This window comes from Vidua chalybeata, assembly GCF_026979565.1.
Source record: "Vidua chalybeata isolate OUT-0048 chromosome W unlocalized genomic scaffold, bVidCha1 merged haplotype SUPER_W_unloc_8, whole genome shotgun sequence".
Taxonomy (NCBI): Eukaryota; Metazoa; Chordata; class Aves; order Passeriformes; family Viduidae; genus Vidua; species Vidua chalybeata.
Window position 1 is genome coordinate 514,561 of NW_026530343.1, and position 27,752 is coordinate 542,312.

General features: G+C 42.9%; 1 protein-coding gene across 2 annotated transcripts in view; it reads right to left on the minus strand.

Annotated features, from left to right (window-relative positions):
• The window catches only part of LOC128783022 (guanine nucleotide-binding protein G(q) subunit alpha), a 233,425-nt gene that overhangs the window by 31,433 nt on the left and 174,240 nt on the right, over positions 1-27,752 (minus strand). For both annotated transcript variants that reach the window (XM_053933597.1, XM_053933598.1), the window contains one exon: positions 26,796-26,925. In XM_053933597.1, the coding sequence (XP_053789572.1) occupies positions 26,796-26,925 (130 nt within the window). The remainder of the gene's footprint in view (positions 1-26,795; positions 26,926-27,752) is intronic.

Below are 27,752 nucleotides of genomic sequence, written 5' to 3' on the forward strand. Positions count from 1 at the left end.
TTCCCTGTAGATGTGAAGACTGCACTGGACCCACAGGCGTGGGACACTCTAGGCTATCGTCTGTGGGAGGGGGTCACTAGGGGAGATACGACTGTGTTCCGATTAATACCGACTTGGGGAGTCCTTTCCAGAGCAATACGGGGCTGGACCCCAAGGGAAAGCGAATCCACCTCGGTAGCCACGTCCCAAGCGGACTTGGAGGAGCGCCTCCCCACACGCGGCCGGCCCCCGGCCTCTCCAGCGCCGCAGACGGGAGCGGGAGTGCCCCTGCCACAACCAGCGGATCGGGCTTTCCCTGCTCCGTACGTGGCAGCTGGCGAGCCTTTGCCACAGTCGGCACTGCTCCGGCCACCGAGGATACCCGTCTCTGCTACCTGGGCAGTGGCCGGGAGTATCTTTGTCTCGGCCGGCCTTGCTCTGATTGCCAGCGCTGACGTTCCCTGTTCCACAAGCCGCCTGGCCCTGCATGCCGACCCCACTCCCGTCTCCGCCACAGCCAGCCGGGGAACAACCCTTTTACGGCCAGCCGGCGCCATTGTTCCCGCTGCTGGTTCCTTCCCCTCCACACTACGGGTGGGGGCGGCATCGCCCTCAGCGCAGCCAGCGGCGCTCTCTCCCGGCTTCCCCACGCATGCGGGAGAAGGACCGACGCCTTCAGTGGCACCGCTTCCACTGTCGGCAGATGCCGCGACTGGAGCCACAGTCGCTCCTGCCCCTTCGATTTCACCAGTGCAAACGGGACAATTGCCTCCTCCTTCCCCCCCTCCATGCGGCGTGTGGATCAGCTGACCCGATTGTCGCCCTGTTCTTTTGAGAGTTTTAAAGTTCTTCTAAAAGTTTCTTACGCCTTCTGATATTTACATATTTCTACTGAATTTTCTCACACTGTTCATATAAACAATGATTGTTTTGCGTTCTTCTTTGTGGGTGGAGAGAATTGATGGACTGTTGATTTGACCAGTGTGGTTGGAGAGGTGGCAGTTTCACCCTCCAATCCACTGTCACTTTTGCTATTGTATATATACTGGAGTCAGAAAATAAAGTTTGCTTTTTTGGGTTCTTTTTCTTTCCTTTTGCATCTGGCCTGCTTGTGTGAGTTATTTCGTGTCATAGTGTGACACCGGATGTCTTTTGCAGTTCTACTACCACAAGCCGCGCCGATAGCGGTTGGCCCCCCGTGCCGGGGCTTGCAACCAGCCCCTTTGCTCCCGCAGCGCCTGCTGGGGCCGCTCCCCCGCCTGCTTCGCCACTGAAGGCGGGGGCGGCCCCACTTCAGGTGGATGGAGCGGTGGGAGCCGGGCGCCCCTCGGCCCCGCCGCTGGGTTTCCCCCCCCCCTGCACCACAGGTGGGGGCGTTGCCGCCTCCGTTGCCGATAAGTGACGCAGCTGGACCGACAGCTCCTTCATCACCAGTTACGCAGCCTGCGCAACTGTACCAGCCACACCCCCCGCCTACTTCGCCTCCTCCAGCCGGCCCGCCTCCCATCCGGGACGCGAGCTGTGACGCTGAAGATCCCCAGTCCGCCTCACCGCTCCCAGCTGGACCACCCCCTGCTGTTTCCATCAGGTTGCCAAGGGACGCGGACAGTGACAGCAGAGAACACCAACAGCCTGTCCCTCAGCGGGGGTGTGCCCTTGCAGCTGAGCGCCGACCTGACGGTGCTGCGAAATCTGAAGATCAGTGCTTTTCTGGGGACCAACATCCCCCTGGGACCACCACCTTCCCTGGGAAAGGGGTCCCCGCTGTGCCGCGGAACGCCCCGTGTGTCCTGCTTTCATTCCCGGGGTGGAAGGAACGGGGTCCCGAAAGGCTGTGGCTTGTTCCATGCCCGGGAGAGGCGGGGGATGGGCGGAGTGCCGGGGAGATGACCGAGACATAGGCTGCGTGGTGGGGGCGACCAGTAAAAGTGAAGGCGGGAGTGATTCGCTTATCCTGCATCAGGTGCGGGCTGTGCCAGGGACCCCAAATCCAGGGCGAAATTCCATGTTCCCTAGAAAGCCCCTCCTTCCCATTTACCAACATGGACCAGTGGCCGTGGAGGGAGCAGGGAGAGGAGGGGGCGGCATTTGTGGGGTGGAGTTGGTTTCTCCAGCCTCTCCTGCATTCCTTCCTTTCCCTCTCCTAACGTGAAAAGCTGGGGGAAGGGAACAAACCACAGGGATCTGTGCTTGGTGGGATGGAACGGTGGCATCTGCACTACTGCCCCGATGCTTGCCTTCAAAAAAAAAAAAAAAAAGGGAAAGAGGTACAAAGACCCACTGTTTTCACTGACGTCTTAAAGTACTGGAAGTCCACGAGTCAGGCTCGGGCCAATTGGTTGAGTTAAAGGCTGTTGCTATGGCATGCCAGTGATTTTCTCAGGTACCTCTGAATTTGGTCACAGTTTTACACAGAAACACAGGCAGAAAAGGTAATCCTGCGAACTCCACCAGCAGGAAGCCCAGAGGGCACATATACAGAAATAAGATAAAGGATATCTGAACCATTCATTCACTCATAACAGTTATTCCTAAGAGCCTTGTTTTAAAAAGTGACACCCACCAATTAGAGCTTGGGCTGTGGCCAGGCCCTGACTCTACCTGGATGGGATGATTGATAATAAACCCAGATGTTTTCTGCATCAAAAGGTATTCAAGTCACTTTGACTTGACAATTTGACTTCATATATATGACAGCTGAGCCTACTTTCAAGGAGAGCTTGGAGAACCATGATCCAGACATGATTCCGCAACTCTCAGCTGATTTGAGGTTTATCAGCTGTTGGAGACTCTGGGATGACGGTTCAGTGCTATAGTGCCTGATAATTATATAATGTCACATGTGTTATTGGTTATGTGCATTATCTGATTAATTCCTAATTGTTGCCAGTTTCTTCTTCATTACATGCATTGTTTGCTCTGAGGTTTCCTCATGCTCATAACCAAGACACACCTGTGTCTGGAAACATATAGAAGCAATTTGTCAATGAAGCTTTTACCATCATCATGGTATGATGTCCCTATTAACCTTCTTCAGCTGTTCTCTGTTTCAGGATCAAGAAGGACATTCAGTGATGTCAAGATCAACATCTCCAGCGAATGGACCTTCTCCTGACATTCAACTATTTGGACTTTAAAACAGTGATCATTCATTTAATTTCCTAAGAGACATTAGACATTGCTATTTGGTTTTCTCATACTGTAAACCCTGTTTCAATGATACAATAAGAGATTGATATTCTATAAGTAGAGAATCTCCCTGACCATTCTAAGTCAACATCTGATTGAGGTTCTGATTGACCACCAGCAAATTGCTAAGGGAACCCTTGAGCTGTGTTTGTTCTCCTTCCTGCAAAGGGCCCTGCAGAGGACTACAAATGCTGCCTTCCTCTTTAAACACAAAAGGGGGACCTGTGGTGGTAGCTCTCTGGTCAAAGAGAGAAACAGATAGTTTCCCAGGCATTGTTCTGGGAAAAGCTGTGAGAAGCTCAGAGAACATAATTATAAACAATTCTTATCTTAAGTTGCTGCACCTGGTGTTTGTGAACATGTGGAATGTGTTATGGAAATATGTTTACCAAAGGGTGGTTTCTTAATTAGCCAATTAGAGGATCAATCAGGTCTACCTGTAGTGAACTAGAGTATAAAAAGGAATGGGTTTCGGAATAAAGTGGATTAGCATTCTGAGAATGCATGGAGTGTGTCACTAATTTATCTGTGTCATTTCTGACTCGATGGTGACAATGAACATGTATCACAAATGCTGATAAAAAATTGGAAAAGGGATCTCTGACTTGAACTCTTAAACAAATAAAATTCAACAGCAGCAACCTGTAAAAATCCAAGGACCTTTTAGTTTGCTAATCAGTATTAAGAAAAGTGGTGCTTCCTGTTATAGATGAGTAATGGAATAGTTGGCTCTCACAATTAAGAGATAGATATATAGTAATGTTATTGTAATATGCCCTCCCCATAGACCTCTTTTCCCTCCCCCTTGTAACAGCCTCAGTAGTCAGGGCATTTGGAGAGGGCTGGCTTATTACCAGGAGGCGTGGCATAACAATACCTGACCTCCAATCAAGATATAAGAAAGTAATCTCCACCAATGGATGGCAGACAAGGAGTTGACTGACAAAACTTTGGGAGGGGCTAAAGGCATAAAAGGCAGAGCATCCATTTTGTAGATGAGCATGTGGCTGCTGGTCACGGAGACTCCCAGTGCTGTAATTTTTCCTTATTCAGTCCTTTGTTGTATTTTTTGTTAAGGCTTAATAAACCTTTAAAATTTTAAAAGTGAAGGTCATTTCTCATAATACTGTTTTGCATGACTCCTGCTTTGTCTGCCTTATCTAGGTACAGAAAGCTGAGCTAATATCCTTTTCTCACTCAAAAGCAACATTCTCTTTACTTTCAGTACTCAAAGGGATACAGAAAAAGGCATCTTTCAAATCTAATACTGTAAACAATTTTATTTTTATTATAAGGTGTAAAACTTATTATTTAGTATAAATAGAATTGGCAATATTGATAGTGGCATCCTACTTTGTTGCTTTGGACTCTAGTTTGTACTGGAGTTCCAGTATGTTTGGTATAGCAGCGTTCAGGTTTTTTTTAGATTTATGTACAGGCCAAATGGGGTTGTTGAAGGGTGAGTGGGTTTTGTTGACTATTTTTTGGTTCTTTAGTTTACGGATTATTTTGTGGATGGGGATTACAGTATCTTGATTTGTTCGGTATTGTTGGTGGTGTACTGTTGAGGTGGTAATTGGTACTTGTTGCTCTTCCACCTTCAGGAGTCTTACTACAGATGGGTTTTTTGATAGTTTAGGTAAGGTGTTTAATTGCTTGACGCTTTCTGTTTCTATAGCAGCTATTTAAATGCCCACCTGAGTCCCTTTGGGTTTTTGAAATACTTAATTCGGAGGAAGTTTATGCTTAAAATACATTGGGCCTCTGGGTTAGTCACAATAGAGTGTTTCTTCTATTTATTTTTAGCCAGGTTTACTTCAGCTTTTATGAAAGTAAAATCTTGTGATCTTTCTGTCACACTAGTAATAGAAACAGATTTTGCTCTTACATGTCTTGATGGGATTAATGTGTACTGTGTATGAGTGTGGACTAAAGCTTTATATTCTTGTGGTTTAGATGTGTCAGGCTAATGAATTTACACAGTCTAAAAAACACGGGTTTTTTTAGCCTCTGCCTGGCCCGAGGTAGGGCCCCTCTAAGCCTGGTTTATTTTTTTTTGGCATATGTTTTCGAGGTTTTTTTAAGGGGATTGAAAATATCGTCATTATTATTATATATAGTAGTTTGGTTACGGGCTACTGGAGCTGCTTCCCTTTTGGTGGAACTTCTTTTTTGAGTTTTGCTTTAATTTATGTACTTGTGTCAGAGTAGTAGTAGATTTTCTATCCCATCTACTCATGTGTTTTCTGTAATCACGCAGGAAGAACTACAGTTTAGTTCGTGAAGTATACCTTCTCTCTCCATCTGAGGAACGTCCGCGTTGGATACGAGAACTTTAGATTTGTACTGCTGAGATTTGGAGAAAGTTCTCTTTAATCTCTTCTTTGAGTTTTTTTGTGATTTTTTTATATTTTATATTTTAATTTTTGCAGACATGTTTCCACTGCTGCGAGTTTGATATGTATTGGGTTATGTACAGCATTTGTATATGCTCGGAGCTTTTTTGTTATATTAAGTACAGTTTCTTTACTGTTATCTCGCTTTATTATTGCTAAAGCAGAAACATATTTTTGTGGCTTAAGTTGTATAAATTTTCACTATATTACGGATGTACATGGTATTAAGTTTGGATTTACAGTGTTTACATTATCTGAGAAGACAATCTCTGTTACTGTTATTTTTCTTAAGCATTGAATTTTTTGTTTTATGTTTTTTTACTGAGTTTGCTGCATATAGAGATTGTCTGCACACAGATATCTTTGTGTTACACTTTCCAGGATCTGTGCTTAGAGACTTTGAGAGTCAGCTTTCTTTATTAATTTTTGGTCAATAACTGGATTATGTGACAGGGATCTTAAATGTTTTGTTTTACTACTGTTTAAAATTGTAGCCTTGCCTGCAGTATCTTAAAGACAGACTAACTAACTAATTATAGATTTATTAGGTTTTGGAGTGTAATCTTTTTTTAGGCTACGAAGGTTTTTCAGGGAATAGGACTTAATAGTGGTTTATGATTTTGTGTTAGTTGTTTTAACTTTGATTTTTGTATTAGTAATTGGTGCTGAGGGTCTTTTTCCTGGTTCATTATTGTTGGTCACTGGTTGATTGGTTTTGCTTGTGTGTTTTTTTCTCGCGGTGACTGTTAGTGGCTTAGGGTTACTGTCTGGTTTAGTTACAACCTGAGTAGCTGGGGTATTGGCTGCAGCCTGCGTGACTGGGGTAGCTGTTGATTTATCTCCCTGCCCCCCTGCCTCTATCTGCCGCCCTACAGTATCTAGTAGTGTGTGATAAGCATAGGCCAGGGCTCAGCTAATTGTAATGAGCTTTTTTTTTTTTTAGAGTCATTATGGTACTTCTTTCTCAGGTATTTCTCCACCTCAGCTGGGTTCTGAATTTGTTTATGTGGAAAATCCCAGTCTACAGAGTTAGAAATTTTTTTTAGGGTTTGGTTCATATTTTCTTATTTTTTACACTGTTATGAACAGTTTCCAGGTGTTCCCCAGAGACGCGGGCAGGGCTTTCCTAGTTCCCATGGCAACACTAAAAGAAAACTACTAACTCTAGCTAAGTACCGATATTGAAATGCTAATTAGCTAAGTGCTCTGTTTGTTTTCTCTAAACTACCTGGCCTCCCACCCCTCCACACTGCCATTCTGGGACTAACATGCAAATAAAAACCCTTAGGATCATGGGAGTATTTTAGGAGATAAAAATGAATATAAATCAAAAACTGAACACAATAGAGGAGTCTAGATAAATGCCCTAGCTGAGGAAGAGGGAAACACATCCCCTGACTGGCTTTTAACCGTCGACATCACCTAAGAGAGAACAGACTATATTAGGCTCTGAGAAGCAGGGAGATAGAGACAGAGAGCCCTGGTGCTGCCACCACAGAAGGAGCGGGGACAGCTGTTGTTCTGGACTTCAGCAACAGACTCTGCACACCACGCCTCCTCATCCTTGGGCCACCGGTGTGCCACAAGGAAAGGAGAAAGGACAGCTGCTGCTTGGGACTCCAGTGACCGACTGCACGCCGCCTTCCTTCCGGCTGCCTGGGAAAGCTACGACCGCGGGGGCGAGCTCTGCGTCGAGCCCCCTGCCCAGCTGATCTTTTTAATAAAGAGCTGAACATTAATAAAGGCATTAGCCCTGTTCATTTCAATTTGGGGGCTCGTCCGGGATAGCCACGCCCGAAGAGGACCCCCGGACAGCTGGACAGCTCGACCACCTGCATCGAGGGACCCTTGGGAAATGCTGGCTACCTTCGGACCCTAGGATCCACGTGAGACGAGCAACACAGAGGAGCATGGGATGGGTAAGAAAAACCGGGAGACGAGCAAGTGAGTGAGACGGGGGCCGGCAGCTCGGACCCCCGAAGTGAGAGGGACCCGCTAGTACCGCGTTTCCGGACTCCTGCGAAGGGGCCGGCCGGGAACGGGGGGAAGCGAGTGGAATACATGAGCGACTGAGGCGTCTCCTTAGAAGTAAAGCAGGCCCCCCTCCGAGCGTGTGGAGGTGCCGTATGGGTAAAGTAAGTCCCTGGCAATCAGGGCAAGGGGAATATCCCCAGCAGGGCAGGTGGGATGTGGAGGTCCCAGCGGACATGTCCCCGGCGCCGGCAGGATGGGATAGGACGGCAGGTGGGATGTCCAAGCAGGCAGGAGCGTCATGTCCCCACCGGGCAGAGGGCATGTCCCCGCCAGGCAGGACAGGATAACAGGGCATGTAGGGCGGGATGTCCTAGCAAGCAGGAGCAGCAAGTCCCGCCAGGCAGAGGGCATGTCCCCAGCAGGCAGGACAGGATAACAGGGCAGGTAGGATGTCCATGGCAGGCATGGATGGAGGTCCCCGTCAGAGCAGATAGGGGAATGTCCCTGGAAGGCAGAGCAGGATGTCCCCATCAGAGCAGGCACGAACCCGAGTAAGCAGAAAGGCAGGAAGGCAAGCAAGCTAAGCCTAGTAGGGTCAGGCAAGGGGACTTGGCCGGAGTTCGAGTGTAAGGCTCGGCAGGACGTTCGACCTTACCTCGGCAGGGAGACCAAGCTTCCCAAGCCTAGTAGGAGAGTCAGGCAAGGGGGCTTGGCCGGAGTTCGAGTGTAAGGCTCGGCAGGACGTTCAACCTTACCTCGGCAGGGAGACCAAGCTTCCCAAGCCTAGTAGGGTCAGGCAAGGGGGCTTGGCCGGTGTTCAACTGTAAGGCTCGGCAGGACGTTCGACCTTACCTCGGCAGGGAGACCAAGCTTCCCAAGCCTAGTAGGACAGTCAGGCAAGGGGGCTTGGCCGGAGTTCGAGTGTAAGGCTCGGCAGGACGTTCGACCTTACCTCGGCAGGGAGACTAAGCTTCCCAAGCCTAGTAGGGTCAGGCAAGGGGGCTTGGCCGGAGTTCGAGTGTAAGGCTCGGCAGGACGTTCGACCTTACCTCGGCAGGGAGACCAAGCTTCCCAAGCCTAGTAGGGTCAGGCAAGGGGGCTTGGCCGGAGTTCGAGTGTAAGGCTCGGCAGGACATTCGACCTTACCTCGGCAGGGAGACCAAGCTTCCCAAGCCTAGTAAGAAGGTTAGGCAAAAGGCCAAGTAAGAGTTTGGGCAGGACTTAGCAGGGGTACAAGCCTAGAAAGTCCGTCAAGAATTTCAAAACTTAGGCCAAAGACAAAAAGAACAGAAGACAATAGACGAGATTGTGACTAGTGATTTTCCTGGCCAAGAGACAATGTAAAATGCCAAGAGGGTAGGACCAAGAGTGGGAATTTAGTTAAAAGAGATTAAGTCTAGTCAAGTGATTCAAAATACGAAGTTGGGAGGGGCCAGATGAGCTTTAGCTGCCTGTCAGTATATTCCATTTTAGATAGAAGCACCATTTAAGGTATATATTATTTAAGGTTTTTGTTTTTGAGGCCTGAAAATGGGAAGAGGTTATAGTAAAGGAGCAAATCCTTCCAAAGCAAAGAGAATTCCCCCTAACAGCCCCTTGGGGCAACTGTTAGACTAATGGGATTCTCGGGAGATCATGAAGGATCTAGACAAGAGTAAGATGATACATTACAGTATAGGAAGTATTGCCGAAGTTAGAATTACGGGGAGAGTGGCCGTGGTATGGAACCCAAGATCAGTGGATGTGTAATCAGAAGAGAGGGCCTTGATATAGAACAACTATCTCATGCAGCTTGCTGGCTGGAGAATTCTATAAATAATGAGACTGTGAGAATATGCAAGTTACAAAGAAATAGAGAGGAAGACAAAGGGAATAGAGAAGGGGAGACTAGAAAAATAAAGGAATGGGACCCCCTCGATTGCCTGTCCCCTTCTGCTCCTGTTACTTCCCCAACAGTTACCCCAGTTAGTCCTTCAGCCCCTCCTATTAAGTCCCTGATTCCTTTCCCCCGTTTTCCCACCTCTGTTTCATCGTCCCTTCCCTTAGTTTCCTCAGCCATCTCCCCAACTCCCTCTTCCCCTTCTCCAGCTGGAGTTTCCTTGCCTCCTCCCACTTGGGAGCTGAGGCCACCTTTGCCCAGGGTTGGTTCATCACCTTGCATGCCCCCTGGCCTCCAGTGTCTCTCTCCACTACTATTTCCCTGCTTGGTGCCTTAGAAAAAGGGCCCTATTGTGGCACCCAATCCAAAGCACCAAGGGTGGAGGGGCTCTTTCCCCTTAGAGGGGTTCCTATGGGTAGAGCAGCTGGGGGAGTTAGGTTTGTGGATGCACCTTTGGCAGCTTCTGAAGTCCAGGGATTTGGGAAAGAGCTAAGAAATTTAGTGGAAGACTCCGTTGGAATATCTAGCCAGTTGGACCAATTTCTAGGGCTGAGTATTTGTACCTGGGGAGACCTGAGCTATTCTAAGCATTCTGTTCTTTCTGAGAAAGGTCCAGATGATCTGAGCAGCAGGGGTGAAGATATGGGAAAGAGAGGGTGGATTGGGGCCCCCAGGGAACCAGGGGATGACCTTGGTGGACCCCAACTGGAGTCCCAGCCAACAAGAAGGTAGGCAAAACATGAGAGACTATAGGTCCCTCATGATAAGAGGGATCAAAGAGTATCCCTAGGGGAAGCAACACGAAATTGGCCTTTGATAGTACTCAGGGGAAGGATGAGACCCCGGCAATTTGGCTTGACCAACTAAAACAAAATTTCCAGTTATATTCAAATATAGACCCAGATAGCCCAGAGGGTCAAGTCCTCTTACCCGATATTAGACAAAAACCAGAAGAGATAGAGGACTGGCAAGCAAAAACATCAATGAGTTGCTCAAAGAAGCCCTAAGAATGTATTTAAGTGGGAAAGTAATCGCAGCAGCAGCAGCTATCCTGATAAAAGAAGCCCAAAAATTGATCCTGCAAGGGAAAATTAAAGTACAAACATACTAGTGATCGTAGATCACCTCACTCACTGGGTGGAGGCTTTCCCAACCAAAAAGGAAACTCCAGGAAGTTGCAAGAATAATCTTAGAAAACATCATACCATGATATGGGCTAGTCAATAACATTGACTTGGACCAAGGTCCACATTTTGTCGCTCAAACTTTACATCAAGTAACAAAAGCCCTGGGGATAAGGTGGAGGTTGCACACCCCATGGCATCCTCAAAGCTCTAGAAGGGTGGAAAGGATGAATAGAACTCTTAAAAATGTGTTAACTAAATTAATTGAAGAAACAAAGATGAATTGGCTCAGGTGTTTACCTCTCGCTCTCTTGCGCATCAGAACCAGACCTTGGTCTGACACAGGGGTCTCTCCCTATGAAATAATGTTTGGACTCCCTTTTTTTTTTTTTTTTTTTAATCACCCCTTTCAGTACAGCAGATTATCTGGAAGGGGAGGCAGCAACTCAGAAATATTTAGAGGTCATAGGAAAATCCCTAGAAGGCCTCCGAAAGAAGGGGTATCTCTCCCAAACTTCCCCTCTGGACGCCAATGCCCACATCAGTCCTGGGAACTGGGTGTTGATAAAGTCCTGGTACACTACCACTCCATTAACCCCCAAATTCGAAGGACCTTTCCAGGTACTACTCACCACACACACTGCAGTACGGACCCAAGAAAAAGGCTGGACCCACGTCACCACAGTTAAAGGACCAGTGCCACCCCCAGATGCCAGACCAGACCCAACAGTGTCACCCGCCTCCTCTTGTGCATGGACAGTAATTAAGAAACCAGAGGACTTAACTTTAAAGAAGACTTGCTAGAGGCTGATATACAGTAAGGTGTTAATAACTGTTTCAGAGTTAAAGTACCATAGAAAAGGTTTAAGTACTTGGTAATTGTTTAATAAGACTAAGTGTCCTTTAGCCAAAGGAGTTACCAAAAAAAAAAAAAACAAACTTGGTTTCTAAAGAACACTAGAATTACCCTCAGGCCTGAGTAAAAGCATACAAATGCCAAAAGAAGGTAGCCCTCAAAAGCCAAAGACTGTAAGTTGATGCGGGCTTAAGCCCGATCAAAGAAATAGAGGAGGGATTTGTTATGAACAGTTTCCAGGTGTTCCCCAGAGACGCGGGCAGGGCTTTCCTAGTTCCCATGGCAACACTAAAAGAAAACTACTAACTCTAGCTAAGTACCGATATTGAAATGCTAATTAGCTAAGTGCTCTGTTTGTTTTCTCTAAACTACCTGGCCTCCCACCCCTCCACGCTGCCATTGTGGGACTAACATGCAAATAAAAACCCCTTAGGATCATGGGAGTATTTTTAGGAGATAAAAATGAATATAAATCAAAAACTGAACACAATAGAGGAGTCTAGATAAATGCCCTAGCTGAGGAAGAGGGAAACACATCCCCTGACTGGCTTTTAACTGTCGCCATCACCTAAGAGAGAACAGACTATATTAGGCTCTGAGAAGCAGGGAGATAGAGACAGAGAGCCCTGGTGCTGCCACCACGGAAGGAGCGGGGACAGCTGTTGTTCTGGACTTCAGCAACAGACTCTGCACACCACGCCTCCTCATCCTCGGGCCACCGGTGTGCCACAAGGAAAGGAGAAAGGACAGCTGCTGCTCGGGACTCCAGTGACCGACTCTGCACGCCGCCTTCCTTCCGGCTGCCTGGGAAAGCTACGACTGTGGGGGCGAGCTCTGCGTCGAGCCCCCTGCCCAGCTGATCTTTTAATAAAGAGCTGAACATTAATAAAGGCATTAGCCCTGTTCATTTCAACACTACTCAGGATTTTCCACGCTTTGGTCTACTCCTGGGTTAGGGGTTTCATCAGCTCCTCTGGACATCTTAGCCCTCATTCTAGAGAAGCTGTAGACTGTATAGAGGAAGCTTATTAGATTAAATACTAGGAAAATGGTCTCTTTAACATTTAGGGGAAACTGAACATTCTCAAGAAGTGACATAACAGATTTAAAGGAGAAGAAGGAAAGGAAAGGCTGGAAAGCTTCATCCCCTGTGTGGTTTTTTTTTTTTTTTTTAAAAAACTGGGTGTAATTACCAATAAACTCTTAAAACATACTACTGGAACTGGTATGCAGGGTAGGACAAAGAAACTATAAACTATACTTATCTTGAACAGACTAGTATTTTTGTAAATGCTTTATAAATCATTATTACTGAGCCTAGCACAATAGCTATTTTAATATGTGCCCTTCTACTGTAAAAACTACGTATTAGGGATAATACTGGAGCTATTTCTGGATAAGAAAATAATTTTAGTGACTAGTGAAACACGGACGAAAAATCAAAACTCCACAATTCTTATAAAGATTTGTAGGGATGGTATGTTTATTATAGCGCTGGACACATGTGGGGGATCGTTCTCCTTCAAAAGACATGTGTGCCCCTGAGAACTCCTGATCCCTTTTTATTCTTCTTCACTAGTTTACATATGCATAGAATTTCACAATAGGTTCATGCATATTCATTCTGCTGATTTCGCTTTACACTTACAGCTAGTTACACTTGTAGCTAGTTTTTTATCAGAAAGTACAGAAAGAACTCCTGGGTCACTCTGCCCTGTCTGTTTCAAGGTTCGAAGTGTCTGTCTTATCTCTTATCTCTTCAGTTTGGAAATTCACATTCTTTCTCCTCAGCTGGGGCAGTTTTACTAGTGCTGCAAAGTTACTAGACTAAACAGCATATTTTACTTATGCTAGCAAGCTCAAAGCGGCACATTTCACCTAAATCCAAACATATTTCTACCCTGTTAGATTTTTACTGTCTCACTAGAAAGGTATTGTTTTATATGTAATTCGTGCAGTTGGGGGTGCATGTAATAAACTGTAGTTATAAATGTTAATTCACAGATTAAGTTGCCAGGCACCTAATTAGCATTTTAAAAAAGCCCTAGCTAGCAGAAAACAATGACCGCAAAAAGCTGGCTATTAGGTCACACCCAAGCAAATCACAGGCAGGTGGCATTGAGGCCGGGGACCCAGACTCAACATCAGGAGAAGAAGACAAAGAGGGGACATCTGGACTCATCACTAGCTGATGATCTGTTGCTCAGAAGACATCAGCGGCCAAAATGCCTTCTCTGTGAGAGAAGACTGCATGAATATGCAGCTTGCCACAATGACTTATAGCCAAAGGTGGAATAAAAAGTATAAAAACCCTCTGCAGAAATACAATGGTGCGCAAACCGGACGGAGGCACTGACTGTCGGATTGCAGCCAGAGCTGCTCTGTAGACTGTGGGCGAATTCGGACTTTAAATTGTTACGCGATCGCAAATAAATTTAGTTCCTAATTATTAATTCGGATTGGCTTGTCTTTATTCACAACAGTATTAAAACTTTAAAAAAGTTTAGAGACTAGAACTATATGAAGGCTTCTACTCTGAGAGATATGAATTTAAGTAACATGGCTACTGACTGCTTTAATTCACTACAGACTAAGCACAACTAGCATGTAATTACTAAAGGTTTTTTTCACTTTCTTGGCCCCATGTTGAGCACCAATAAATGTATTTGTCTTGGTTCCGGGCAAATTTGGGAGAGAACCTTCAAAGGGGTTCCTCTAGGAAGCAGATTTAATTGGCCCCTCCCCCAACTGGTTTGGGAAAAAGACTTCTTTGGAGAAAAGTGGGAAAAAATGTTTATTAAACAAGAAAACCTAAACAATATTAAACAATAAAACCTCTTGCCGCTCTAAAAGAGAGACAAACTTAGAAAGTCCCTTTTATGGGTTGCAGCTCAGCTCACTTAGTCTCTTATTAGTACCTCCGGCACTGGAAATGCCACAGCCCAGGCCCGGCCTGCTGGGCCACAGGTGCGAGCTGCCACTGCTCTTCTGGGTGTTTAGTCTAGAGCAGTTTTAAACAGGTCTAAAGAAAAGGAAAAAACCCCACAGTCTAGGGAACTTCTTTGCCTCAGTTAACTAAAACTAACTAAAAGCAAAGAAGACCTCTGTCCTGCTGTCTATCTATCTGTAGACAACACAGTCCAGGAGCAGGAATGTGGAGGAGTGAGTGCAGTTTCTGAAAACAAACTGTGTGCTTCTTCTCTCCCCTTTTCACTCTTGGAACAATTTTTAAAGGTGCAAAACTTACTATTTAGCATAAATAGAACAGACGACTGGGGATAAAAGCATCATATAGTCAATCCAGGACAGGTATAAAAGGCAGAGCATCCATTTTGCAGATGAGCATGTGGCTGGTAGTCATGGAGACTCCCAGTGCTGAAAACTTTTTCCTTATTCGTTCTGTTTTAATTTTTGTTAAGGTTTAATAAACCTTTGAAATTTTATAAGTGGGCAGTTGTTTCTCACACTTCCCCAGAGGAAATACAGCTCACAAATTATATGACTCAGGAGTCATGAATCAGATGCTTTGGGGTTTTTTTCCCCCATCTTTTTCTTCAAATTGCCTGTGTGGATTTAACTCATTTACTCAGTGTTGAAACATAAATTTTGAGTGTCTGTTAGATTTTAGTGTGTACTATCAAATATAGCTTTGGAGTTTTCTGTCAGATTAACACTACTGATGGATGTGTTATAGATGAGTAATGAGATGGTTTGCTTTCATAATTAAGGGATGAATATTATGTATATGTCAGGAGAAGTTTTGTAGATGTATAGTTATGTTGCTGTAATATGTCGTCCCATAGTCCTCTTTCGCCTCCCCCTTGTATTGTTGCCACAAGGATGACCTTGGTAGTTGGGGCATTTGGGGAGGGTTGACTTGTTACTACGGTAACACCTGACCTCCAATCAAGATGTAAGAAAGTAATCACCACTAGACAGTGAAGAAGGAGTCGACTGACAAGACTTTGGGAGGGGCTAGAGGTATAAAAGGTGGAGCATCCATTTTGTAGCTGAGCTCATGGCGGTTTAGTTCCATGCTCCCAGTGCTATAATTTTTCCTTATTCAGTCTTCTGTTGTATTTTTGTTAAGGTTTAATAAACCTTTAAAATTTTAAAAGTGAGTGTCATTTCTCACAGAAGGCATGGACAATGGGGAATCCTCATGCCTGAGGGAGAAATCAGTCTGGTTTTCTCTGCCTCTCAACCCTCCTCAAGCTCTGCCTGCTTGCAAATATGAGATTTACATAACAAAAGGCAAGGCTGGTGCTGGTGGTATCTCACTCTGCAGCAGAATTGGTTACATTGCAAAATAAAACTAACAAGCAGAAAAATATTACAAACTTCAAAAGGTGGGAGGAAAACACACACTCATCCCTAAGACATGCTAGCATTACAAAAACCTAACCCTATACTGGATAAATAATAGAAGGAATTGAAAGCTCTAGTACTGGCAGTAAAGGAAAAAGCAAAGATGGTGTAATTCTTACACAACCTGAGCTGGTGCTGCATGGTGATTGTGTCAGTGGAAGTGCAAGATTGGCAAGTAAATGGAAAAGAGAATTTTAACAGAAAGAAGTTTAAATGGCTGTTTTTGCAGGCTCAGTCCCAATGAATCCATATAGTACTGGTTAATACTCATGCAAGAACCCAGGAGTTACAAGCCTATTATAACAGCAAAGTGAATTAGCTGAAAAAAATCAGAAAGATAAAAATTAATTGACAACACTAGTGTTATAAATAACTATGTAGCTGTTGGCTTTTGCTATTATGTACTGGCTTTTGCAAATTATTATTAATCACAACAGTTTTGATATAGTACAATTTGTAATCACTTTTAACTGCTTTAATATAGTATAATTTGTCAGCTTTTGTGGCCAATGCCCTGGCCCTGTGTAGCTTATATATTAGTATGATAAACATATATTATATTTTAGGCTTTTGCAAAATATTAAAATACAGACTGTGTTGTGCATTGTAATGTTAACTTTTGCAGAAGTAGCTACCGCCTTTATTTTTGTAACTAACTGACAAGGGTGAGAATAACTCAGATAATTTTCTGAAATAGACAATGTTGATTTAATGTACTTGTGGAGTATCTTATCGGTGTGATAGGACAACATTGAAAAGGACCAGGAAAATAAACATCAAAAGAAAGAATGTAAGGAAGAATTTACCACTGACCCTTCAGGCTATCAATAACTGTCAAACCACAGAACAGGGGGCCTTGTGAAGAAATAAAATATATAAATTTCATCTGCAGTATGGCACATACTTTAAGAAGACAGGTCAAGGATCAAACCAAGCAGAAAAAATTCCTGGAACATGTAAACTCAAAGGAATGTTTAAATATGTATAATCTTCATGAATATGCATTTGACCAATGTAATGAAAAAGTATATAAGAAAATTGTTTTAACTTAACTGGTGTGCCTCTGGCAGTTGCCAAGCACCCAGTGCTGTTTACTGTCCCTTTTATCTCTTATTAAACGTTAAAAATTTTAACGAGTGAGCCTTGTTTCTCACACTAGTATCAGTTTGATGGATGATTATATTGTAAATTAGGGTGTACTGGAAACTCTATTTTTGCAACACAAAGCAGGAACTTTGTTGACCAGGAAGATGTGTAAAGACATTCTCACACAGTGTCCATAATGCCAACTGAGGCTTGAGTAAAGCCATCCAAACCTGGCACCACCTTTGCATATCAAAAAATAACAAAACACTCTGGTCAACATGGCCAATAGGTTATATTGAACCTCTAAACCATCCAACAGTTACAAGTAATTGCCACTAAAAGCAGGCATACTGATGCAAAGACTACTATTTCAGAACTCAGTGACTGATTTTCCAGTCCCCCTGTACTAAAACTCTATACAGTGACACTCTTGCCTCTGTACAAGCTTAACTTTGCTCTGAAACAAAACGAGTTTCTCAATGAAGCCTTGCAAACTGCGCCTACACTGTCCCTGTCTGGCAGCAGTGAGTATAGTGCTGTATTTACAACTAGAGGTCAGAGATGGAACCACTGCCATAACTCTTTGTGAGAAACATATCTATAATTGCTTAAGTTCTGTTGTGTTGGTTTCCCTAATAACTTTGAATGTTTAAGTATACCCTCACTAGACAAAAGCTAGGTGTGTATCTGGATGTGGAACAAGAAGCCATTCAAGTAGCAGTGAGAAGGACTGTTCACTACCTGCACAGCTGCCAAAAATACCAAAATTTCTGGACTCCTATAAGCAAATAAAGCCAGCTCTGGACACAGAGAAGCCATATCGGACTGCACAGTAACTAATGAATCTGCTGTAACCAAAAATGTCAGTTATGGTATTGTTTGCATTTTTATGCTTACAGGTCAATGTTTGCAAAAATGCAGCATGGCTAATCAGCCATCCCAACAAAAACTAACAGTGCTGTTTTTGCCTAAACACACATACAGCAAATGTTATCTGACCCTTGGAAGGGAAAATCACACCTAAAGCTGTAGCAGAATTTCTGAGAGAAAGAGGGCACAATTCATATTTAGAAGGTTTAGCTACCCCAGCCTAGGCCTCAGATATAGGCCTTGGTGAGGCCTTAAAGCCTATGACGCAGTGAGAAATTAGTCTGTGGCGCAGTTAGAAATTATGTTAAGGTAACCACAGTGCAATGGGCTTTCTTGGGTGTGAATTAGTATAGGTCTGCAGTGTGGAACTTTGGCCACCTTAAGACAAGGACAAACAATGTTTGCTTGCCAGTGAGAGTGTACTCACAATTGTAAACTATATTGAAGTGTATATAAACTGCCATCTTATAAACAATAAAGGAGAACATATGATTAACCACATTGGTTCGGATCTGCGTTTGTCCTGTCCAGCCTTCCCGGTTTTATGAGTCCCTGGTTCATGTGGTGCCCGTGAACAGGGACCAAGAAGTCTCCGATGAATCTCTAGACCGCCTCTGTGATGGTAGGAGACGGCCTCTGGTGCGCGTGAGGGAGGGCACGAAGAGGGGCTCAGATCCCGAATCGTTCTTATTGCGGCAGGGATCTCGATTCCACCGTGCTTTTATAGCGACAGGAATTGGGATCCCACGGCGCTTTATGGCGACGGGGATTGGGATGCCGGAGCATTGTTAAAGCCTCCTCAGACGGGAAACAAGGAAGACTACTCCGCGGTTCACAGATTGCCTGCGCGGGCGGAAGCGCGGCGGAGGTGAACGAGACGGAGCAGGGAGCTGGAGCGAGTGTCGCCGCTGTGTCGTGGGAAGATACGGGGCGCCTCGCAGTGGTTGGAAGGTAAGCCGCACGCAAAGCGAGTGAAGGAAACATGGATAGCGATTTACAGGCAGCTCTGCGGCTCCTTTTGCATATTCTCTCTAAGAGAGGAGAAAAAGTAAAAGAATCTGATTTAGAACAATTGGTCCTATGGGCCAGAAATAAGGGCAAATTACAGAAGCCCTCACTCATTTTTAGTGAGACCGAGCGGCAAGAACTAGGGCAATTGCTTTGGGATTTGGCTGTTGAAGGCGGAAAAGATAAGAAAACAATATTAGAATTTGGAGCAGTTTGGAAGAAAGTTATACGTACCTTGCAAAGTATGTCCGCAGAGAAAAAGGCGGCAGAAGCCGCGATTCAGGCGTTTGAAAAGTCCGTGGCGGAGAAAACAGAAGGGCAGGAGCCATCTCCGTTTGAAAAGTTTTTTGGTGTTAGTAATACGCATCCGATGCGGGGACAAAAAGCTTCAGTTAGCTCGTCAGTGCAAGAGGTAGTAGCCCACATTGAAAGTCGTGCACAGGCAGCGGAAGTGACTCCGTCAGTTCCCCGGCAAAATGAAAGGCAACAGGAAGTGAGCCAGCTGCCCCACTCTTGGGGCGGGGTGAAACCCGAGGAGACAGGCGGGGATGATGATGAAACAGGGCTGGCTCAGGGGATGGAACACAGGGGCGGAGACCAAGGTGGAGACAGGAGCGAGGGGCAGCCGGCCCTCCACCCCCCAGGGAGAGCAGCAGCGGCGGCTGCGCGTGAGCGAGGGGGGGCCACCCTGCATTGCTCGGAGACGACAGCAGAAACCCATACGCGCGGGGGCCGATTCGAACACGGCCGCAGCGGTGGGATGGCAGAGGCGACAACACAGACAATAGCGATACAGCCTGCATCAGTCAATTCACGTCACACCGCTGCAGCGCTGCAATGTCCCCTTCCATTGAACTCTGATTCGGACGAATCAGAATCAGATCTTTCCGATTTTAATTATCGCAAAAAGAAGTGATCACAGAATAAGATACCGAGAACAAATACTTTACAGCAACAGATAGCCCAGCTCGACAACCTTTCAAATCAACAGTTTCAATTAGAGGGACCTTCCTCTGAGCAGCAATTGACAATGCCAGTTGTTTTAAAAAATCCAATTCAGTCCCAGTGAGCTTCAGTGGTGAAGGATGCTATTTTAGATGGGGACTGGAAAGCTGCCAAATCTTTTGCCTGCCCTGTCATCGTAAGAAATAATAATGCAGCCTGGGAACCTCATGAATAGAAAATTCTCCAATCAGCCAAACAAACAGCCACAGATTATGGGATCAGATCAGAGGCAGCCAGGAACATCATTCAGTATATATTTACAGCAGATGTGCTTTGTCCTTCTGACTCATCTAGTATTGCATCCTTGTTGCTGGCACCTTCACAGTATCTCATGTTTGAAAGGGAATGGAGGCATCTTGCAGTTGAAGAAGCTAACAAACATGCAGTGGTAGGAGATCCTTTTTATGGAGTCCAGCCAGATATGCTGACTGGGCATGGACCTTATGCAACAACCAGGGTACAACTCACCCAATCGAAATACATCAATTGTCGCAACAGTTGGCCCATCAAGCTTTGATTTCAGTACCAGATCAGAAGAAACCAGCACCTTACACAACCATAAAACAAGGAACCACAGAACAATATGGACAATTCATTGACAGGTTGTCAGCGCTTTGAAGGATGCTCCTGGTGCAAAACCACTTGTTTCTCTCACTTGCCTTTGAAAATGCTAACACACATACAAGAACTATTCTAGCCACCCTTCCTCAAGGCTGTCCAGTCGATGAGATGCTTGTCAGAGCCACACGGAGCAGAACAAAACAGTCAAACTGCAGCATTCACAGCAGCCATCCAGGATGCAATCCAACAAGGACACATCATTACAGCTGCTTTGTCAGGCAACAATGTCAATAACCCTATCTGATGCCAACAGCCCTCGAGTTTAGACCCTTGAACAACAAAGAGCTCTGATTCAAGTTTCAAAAAGGAAAAAGAGAAAAAATGCTTGTCCTTTTGCCATTGTTTTTCAATGGCAAAAGAAAAAGGGGAAGTCCCAACCTGGTTCAGCAGTGATTCTGCTTGAATGGGTGTTTTTATTTTAATTTTTACCTGCAGAAATTAAGACCGACAATGCTCCTTCTTATGTTGGTCAACAAATTGCTACATTTATGCAGAAGCGGGGGGTGAAACATACCACAGGGATCCCTCACTCATCTACAGGCCAAGCCATTGTAGAAAAAGCCAATCGTACTCTGAAAGAATATCTAGCAAAACAAAAGCAAAATTATGAGACTGATATTTTTAATCAATTGTCAGAAGTACTGTTTACCCTGAATTATTTGTGTTTGGCAGAAGGTAGAGAAGAACCTGCAGTGGTAATACATCACCAAGCAGTGAAGGAGGGAAGACCACAAGCGATTCCAGGACTCTATGTTTGTCACAAGGACATGCGAACCGGTGAATGGCAAGGGCCAAGTCCTGTTTTGTTTACTGGTAGAGGTTATATGTGTGTTTCAACAGGTACTGGTCCAGTTTGGGTGCCGAACAGATTTACGTGTGCGTGTCCACAGGCAGAGATACCCACCAACAGTGATAACAACGTTGACGACAACAATTTACCTGGAACATCCCATGACAAATCTAATTCTGATGAAAATTAATTTAGTAGAGTATAAGAAAATAAGTTAAATAATCATAAGCATAACCTTAAGTTTATCATAAGTTATAGTTTGTATTTAGAATTAAGTTTGGGTTTTTTTTGGGGCAATCAAGAACGTGAGGAAGATGTGGTGGGTCAAAGTGTTTTTATTAAGTAGTGTTTTAGTAACTAAAGTATTTGGAATCCTTGACATTGACAAGAGACAAAACATGTGGATCACTTGGGCCAAACAAACTAAGCAAGATTCGTTCTGCCTGTCTTTAACCACACCGTCCAATCCTTTTCGTACTTGTTTAATTGGAGTTCCACTGAGTTCCATGGCAGAGTTTACAGCCTGGACTCAGGCCAAAATAAATCCAAAAAGTACGCTGGAAGCGCAAGCTGTTGCAGTTGTGCAAAATCTTAAAGTTGTTAGTGTTAAACCTCAAGAATTTGATCTTTTAGGTTCTGCCCCAGGAAATTACTGTTTGATATTTGGACCTCATGCTACAAAACCAACGCAAAAAGAAAAACAGCCAACAGATGACAACACTTGGTTGTCTCCCAGATCTCCATTGTATTATAACTATTCAGAATATTGTAACAATTGGACACAATCCGTGATACCATCAAAAAGTGTCGCAAGAAAACTGCCACCAGGAATTTTCTTCATTTTTGGGGATCGAGCCTGGTCTGCAGTGCCTCAAAAAGCTATGGGAGGCCCATGTTACGGTGGTAAATTAACAGTTTGCTCCCACCATTCATCAAGTTCTAGGATTGCCTCAGAAGCCTCAACAAGCCAAACGGAGTGCTCTCCAACTGGACCCCAATTGTCCAGACGAAGTATCATTATGGGGGCACACATCTGTAATACTAGCCTCAATCTTCTCCCCAGGAGTTGCTTCAGTGCAAGCTCTCACACAATTGAAAACCCTGGCCTGCTGGACAGGAAAACAAATTAATATCACATCTAAAATGTTAAGTGAGCTTGCCACAGATGTAGATAGCATTCGTCATGCCGTTCAGCAAAACAGAGCCACCATTGACTTCCTGCTTTTAGCACAAGGACACGGGTGTGAAGAATTTGAAGGCATGTGTTGCATGAATTTATCTGACCACTCTCAATCAATTTATAAACAGTTAATGCAACTGAAAGACAACATGAAGAAACTTGTCGTTGTAGACTCTCCGTTCGCCAACTGGCTCAGTTCGTAAGGTTTTGTTGGTTGGGTCAAAGATTTAGTACATTTTAGTATTGTACTTTTTCTTATTATTATACTTATTCTAGTTTTTATACCTTGTTTGCTACGGTGCATGCAGAGAATGACTAACCGCGCCTTTGAGTAAATCTGGGTAGCTCAAAAAGAAAAAGAGGGAATTTTAGCAGAATTTCTGAGAGAAAGAGGGCACGATTCATATTTAGAAGGTTGAGCTACCCCAGCCTAGGCCTCAGATATAGGCCTTGGTGAGGCCTTGAAGCCTATGACGCAGTGAGAAATTAGTCTGTGGCGCAGTTAGAAATTATGTTAAGGTAACCACAAGTGCAATGGGCTTTCTTGGGTGTAAATTAGTATAGGTCTGCAGTGTGGAACTTTGGCCACCTTAAGACAAGGACAAACAATGTTTGCTTGCCAGTGAGAGTGTACTCACAATTGTAAACTATATTGAAGTGTATATAAACTGCCATCTTATAAACAATAAAGGAGAACATATGATTAACCACATTGGTTTGGATCTGCGTTTGTCCTGTCCAGCCTTCCCAGAATTTATGAGTCCCTGGTTCATAAAGCTAATGCAAGCTGTGACACTGATAACAAATTGCAACGATTGCTGGTTTGTTCTCAGTCCTCTATATATTTCATGAAAGTATTCAAATGGTGAGAACTCCACACCAAACATATTCTCTAAAGGTCTTACTTCAGCTAAGGTGATACCACTCCTGGAAGGAGAGATAACCCAAATATCCATAAATCAACAGTCTGATGATACAATCAATGCCTTGAAACAAAAATTTACCAACCTTTCAAAGTTAATTGAACAAAATCAAATAGCTTTGGATTTGCTTTTGGCTTCCACAGCACAACTATTCCACTTAAACTTGTTGACATAGCATTAAAACCCTCATTTAGTACTACTGAACTACCAAATTATTTGATAGTTTTAATTGTTTTGATTATGCTTTGTAGTTCTCTATAAATATTGCTTTAGAATGCTTATGTCTTCACTCTGTCAGTGGGTAGAAAAGATTTCACCCTAAATATGACTTGAATTTTCATATTATTATGGAATCAATTTTGTTTACTTCTTCCTACCTCTCCAGGATAAAACATAAAGTTCCCAATTGGAATAATATCCTAAGTAAGTAAAAATAATTGTATTTCATTACATCTTTGATTCCCCAAGACAGACTATTTTATAATACATATATATTGGTTTAGATTATTTTAGAATTTTCTAACACTTGATATATTAAGCAAGAATATGCAAAATACTGAACTTCATTGAAGAACACTGGACTAAGAAGCATGAATGGAAGTGAAAAGAGTCACTGTCCATCCATTTAACTCCTCCAATCACGACAACCAAGATGATACCTCCATGAATTCTTTGTTCCTGATTTACATCTCATCCTCCTATGATCTTAAGACTCAAGGGATGGGGAACAACCTATCCTACATGGACTGATAACAACACAAAAATGACTTATTGGATTGTCTTCAACTATCATGAACACTCTGAATTTAATGCCATGTCTTATAATATTTTGGTTTAATCACTAATCTTTTTTTAAATATATGTATATGTGTTACATGATCTAATACTTAAATACATAAGCTGAAACAACAGCAGGTGTTTCTTATCAATATCAATAATATATACAACATCTTTTGAAGAAATAATACAGCTTAGGAAAACAATGTGTAACACAATGATGGTGCAAAAATATATGAAAGTGGATGCTTTTATAGCATGGAGGCAAGAGGTACCTGCACTATCCCTCCATGAGGTAAAGCCAGTGCCTTCAGTCACAGGAGTGGAATGTGACACGAAGTCTCCTCTGCCACAAAAAAGGTTATCTGTTCTGTCCATCAGCTGGTGCATAGCTCCGGACAGATGTCCAGCAGTGAGTTATCTCTGATGCCAGGGAGGTAAGATCCCCAGCTGATAATAAACATCCCTTGCCTTGAGAGCAAGATGTAGAGAGAGAAGCCAGGAATCCTACACTGAAAGGCACTATTTTTACAACTACAGAAGCTACACAAATTTTCACAAAGGTAGAAGTCTACTACACGCTCCCGGGAAATGCGTAGGACTTCTTCCCGAAGCTTGAATGCATCTTTGTGGTTACTTTTCTGGAAACAGAGGAAAGGATCCTATGTGTGCCCCATCAGAAATTGGATAGTAAGATACACTGAATCCTAATCTATACTATTTCTTCTCTAGCTGTAATAATAGGTACCTCACTCGTGCACTGTACTGTTTATCTACTAGTAGTGTTTCTTTTGTTTATCCTGTGTAGGAAGTAATCTGTTAAAGTCTTATGTCTGTTAAATTTGTGTTTATTAAATAAATTATTTGTTTTGTAATAGACCAAATCAGCTATGATTAAGAACCCATGAGCAAGAGGGATCTGGGGTGCAGGCCACCCCAAACAAAGCTACTGCCAGAAGTCTGAGTCAAAGTCAGGACTTGTTTAAGCTCTCCTCTCCATTCATAACAGCAATCACCTCCCAGATGCCTCCACAACTGATACTTGATAGAGATGATTCTACAGTACCTGTCTCGTGATACACCACCTTTCAACCTCTGACTGTGTAACATACCCTGCAGGTGTTGGAGCACCAACCTCACCTAGCTTATTATATAACTAACAATCCATCAAAACAACACCCTTGCCTATAACTCTACATCAAGTGATGATTTGAGAGAATCACAGGGTGGAAGGGACATCTTGCCTTCTGACACCCTGTCCCTTAACCAATACTAGTATCTTAGACAGTCTGCCAACACTCTGCCCCCGACCTACATTGTCAGAACTCTTTTCCACATTTAAAAGGCATTTGCATGATTGGCTGTTTCTGCCAGATGACCCTGACATCAAATATCCCTGGCAGTCCACCAGAAACATGGCATTGCTTATGATCCTGTACTCACTATTGGTGATTGGGTGAGTTGCTATGTGGGGGAATTGTTGTTCATCTTTCTTACTGCCTCAATAAAGCTTTGTTTTATGATGTATTATCAGACTTCATTACTATTTGGACCACAACATCAAATATATGTCTTACAAAACAAAATAAAAGCATTCTGATACCTTCCAAGTTAAAAAAATACAAAAATAAATGAGAAGATATATTCACTGTATAAGCAACTGAAATTTTTTTCTTTGTAACAGCTGTACTTTTTAGGGAGATGTCTGATATAAAGACTGTAATGAAATTTCTTTCTTTTATGGGAAAAGTATAAATTTAAAAGATTTCAGAACTCCTAGTCTTTCTTGAAAAAATTAGTATTGAAAAAGTTGAGAATACAATCATGACTGCCCTGGGACATCTGTTTTACCTTGGTATGACAACCCTTCTCTTAAATAATGAAATCAACATATATATACAGTCATAAAGAACATTAAAATGTTTTCTTTTTTTAACCTAAATTTTGTAAATGAATGCTAAAAACTTGCATAGAACAGTGTTGGTGAGTAACACATATAAGTTTGATGAATAATGGGAATAGTCTTTATGAAAGAAAAAATCCAAATATTAAATTTCCCCCCTACTTTTTAAAATTGTATACAAAACACTGGGTACTCCTGCACTTTTCCTACGTAGTTCATGTATAACCACCTATGAGTGTTTTACTTCTGTTATCCTTTGAAATAGAAACACAAGTAGGAAATATAAACCAATATAAATCCTATACTTTAAGTCAATGGAATGAAGTTTACTACTTTAGGGTCTGTTCTAGCAAAGAATATATGAATTTTGTTTTAATTCCCATTGTATTTTTATTACTCTGCTACACAACATTAACCATGCAAATAGCTACAATAAGAACATTTCTCTACCATCAGCTATTCCACCTTTAACACAAAATAGATGGGTTCCACTGACCTTCCATGGAAGAGATCAGTTTGTGTCATATTATTTGAAGATTAGCATCTTAATCCATGTAGAACTTCTCATTTCATTCCATGCAGTTGCATACAACTGCTGGTAGATATTTGGAAAACAACCAGGAATGGACAAGCCAGCCTGCTTTGAAAATGTATTGAAAGGACTAGCAACCTTCTGTTTTGCTGCTTAGCATGAAGTATTCAATCTATCATTAAACTTTACTGGTCCAAAAAATTTAATATCCAAATAAACATGTAAAAACACACACACCAAAGCTCTCTACAAAGTTGTGTTTTAATCAATTTGCAAATAAAATTTTAAATTAATTTTTTCTTAAAAGCTGGTGATTTATGCTAATGCTTGCTTACCTCATTGTCGGACTCCACAAGCACTTGATCATATTCACTAAGAGCTACTAGGAACATGATAGATGTGACATTTTCAAAGCAATGTATCCATTTTCTTCTTTCTGATCGTTGGCCTCCTACATCCACCATTCTGCAAAATTAAGAATGATCGCATCAACTCCACAAATACCTTTGCAGATAAACATAGAAACACATAAAACACTGAATTCAATTTAGTTGAAAACAATTTGGTTCTTCTTAAAACTGTTGCCATTAATATTAAAGACTAATGGAATGTGTTGTAAATAAATAAGTTATCATATTTGCTTTTTAGTTTGATGTGCTTTCTGAATTTAAATTACTATGGGTCTCAAAGCCCTCAAATTTCTGTTATTCAAAACACTTATGCTTTTGAGTCATGATTCTAGGATGTATGCTCTGTATATTCAGCAGAAATACATCCACAGAATCGAGTTGGTGGTTTGCCGTTCTCCAAGAAATTGCCAGTCAAAATTCCAAACTTGTCAAGGCTGCCTAATTTTAAGAGAATAAATAGAATATAATCTGTATTTACTGAAGTTGTTAATAGTCAAAATAAAAACTCAAATTTACTGACAGAGTGTACTCCAAATTTATTATGGATCTCAATGTAACTAGACACTCAGGTGTCTAACTTGTAACTGCATAGTTATTCTTTAGCAATTGTATTTGCCCTCAGAATGAGCTGTGGTGAAAATTATTTGTAGGAATGGCATTAAATTTGCAAAATATCACTTCTCTATAAAAATCAAGTACAGAACTGGTACCTTTCCATTTCATAATTATTCATACTAGAACATTTGTACTAATTTTATTGAAAAACTACTTCCAGTTTTTCTATCAATAATAACTACCTTCAGAAAAAGACAAATCTGTCTCTCATCCTCTTTACACCTTTAAGAACAGCTGCTAATGATATATGGACAAAAACATGAAAAT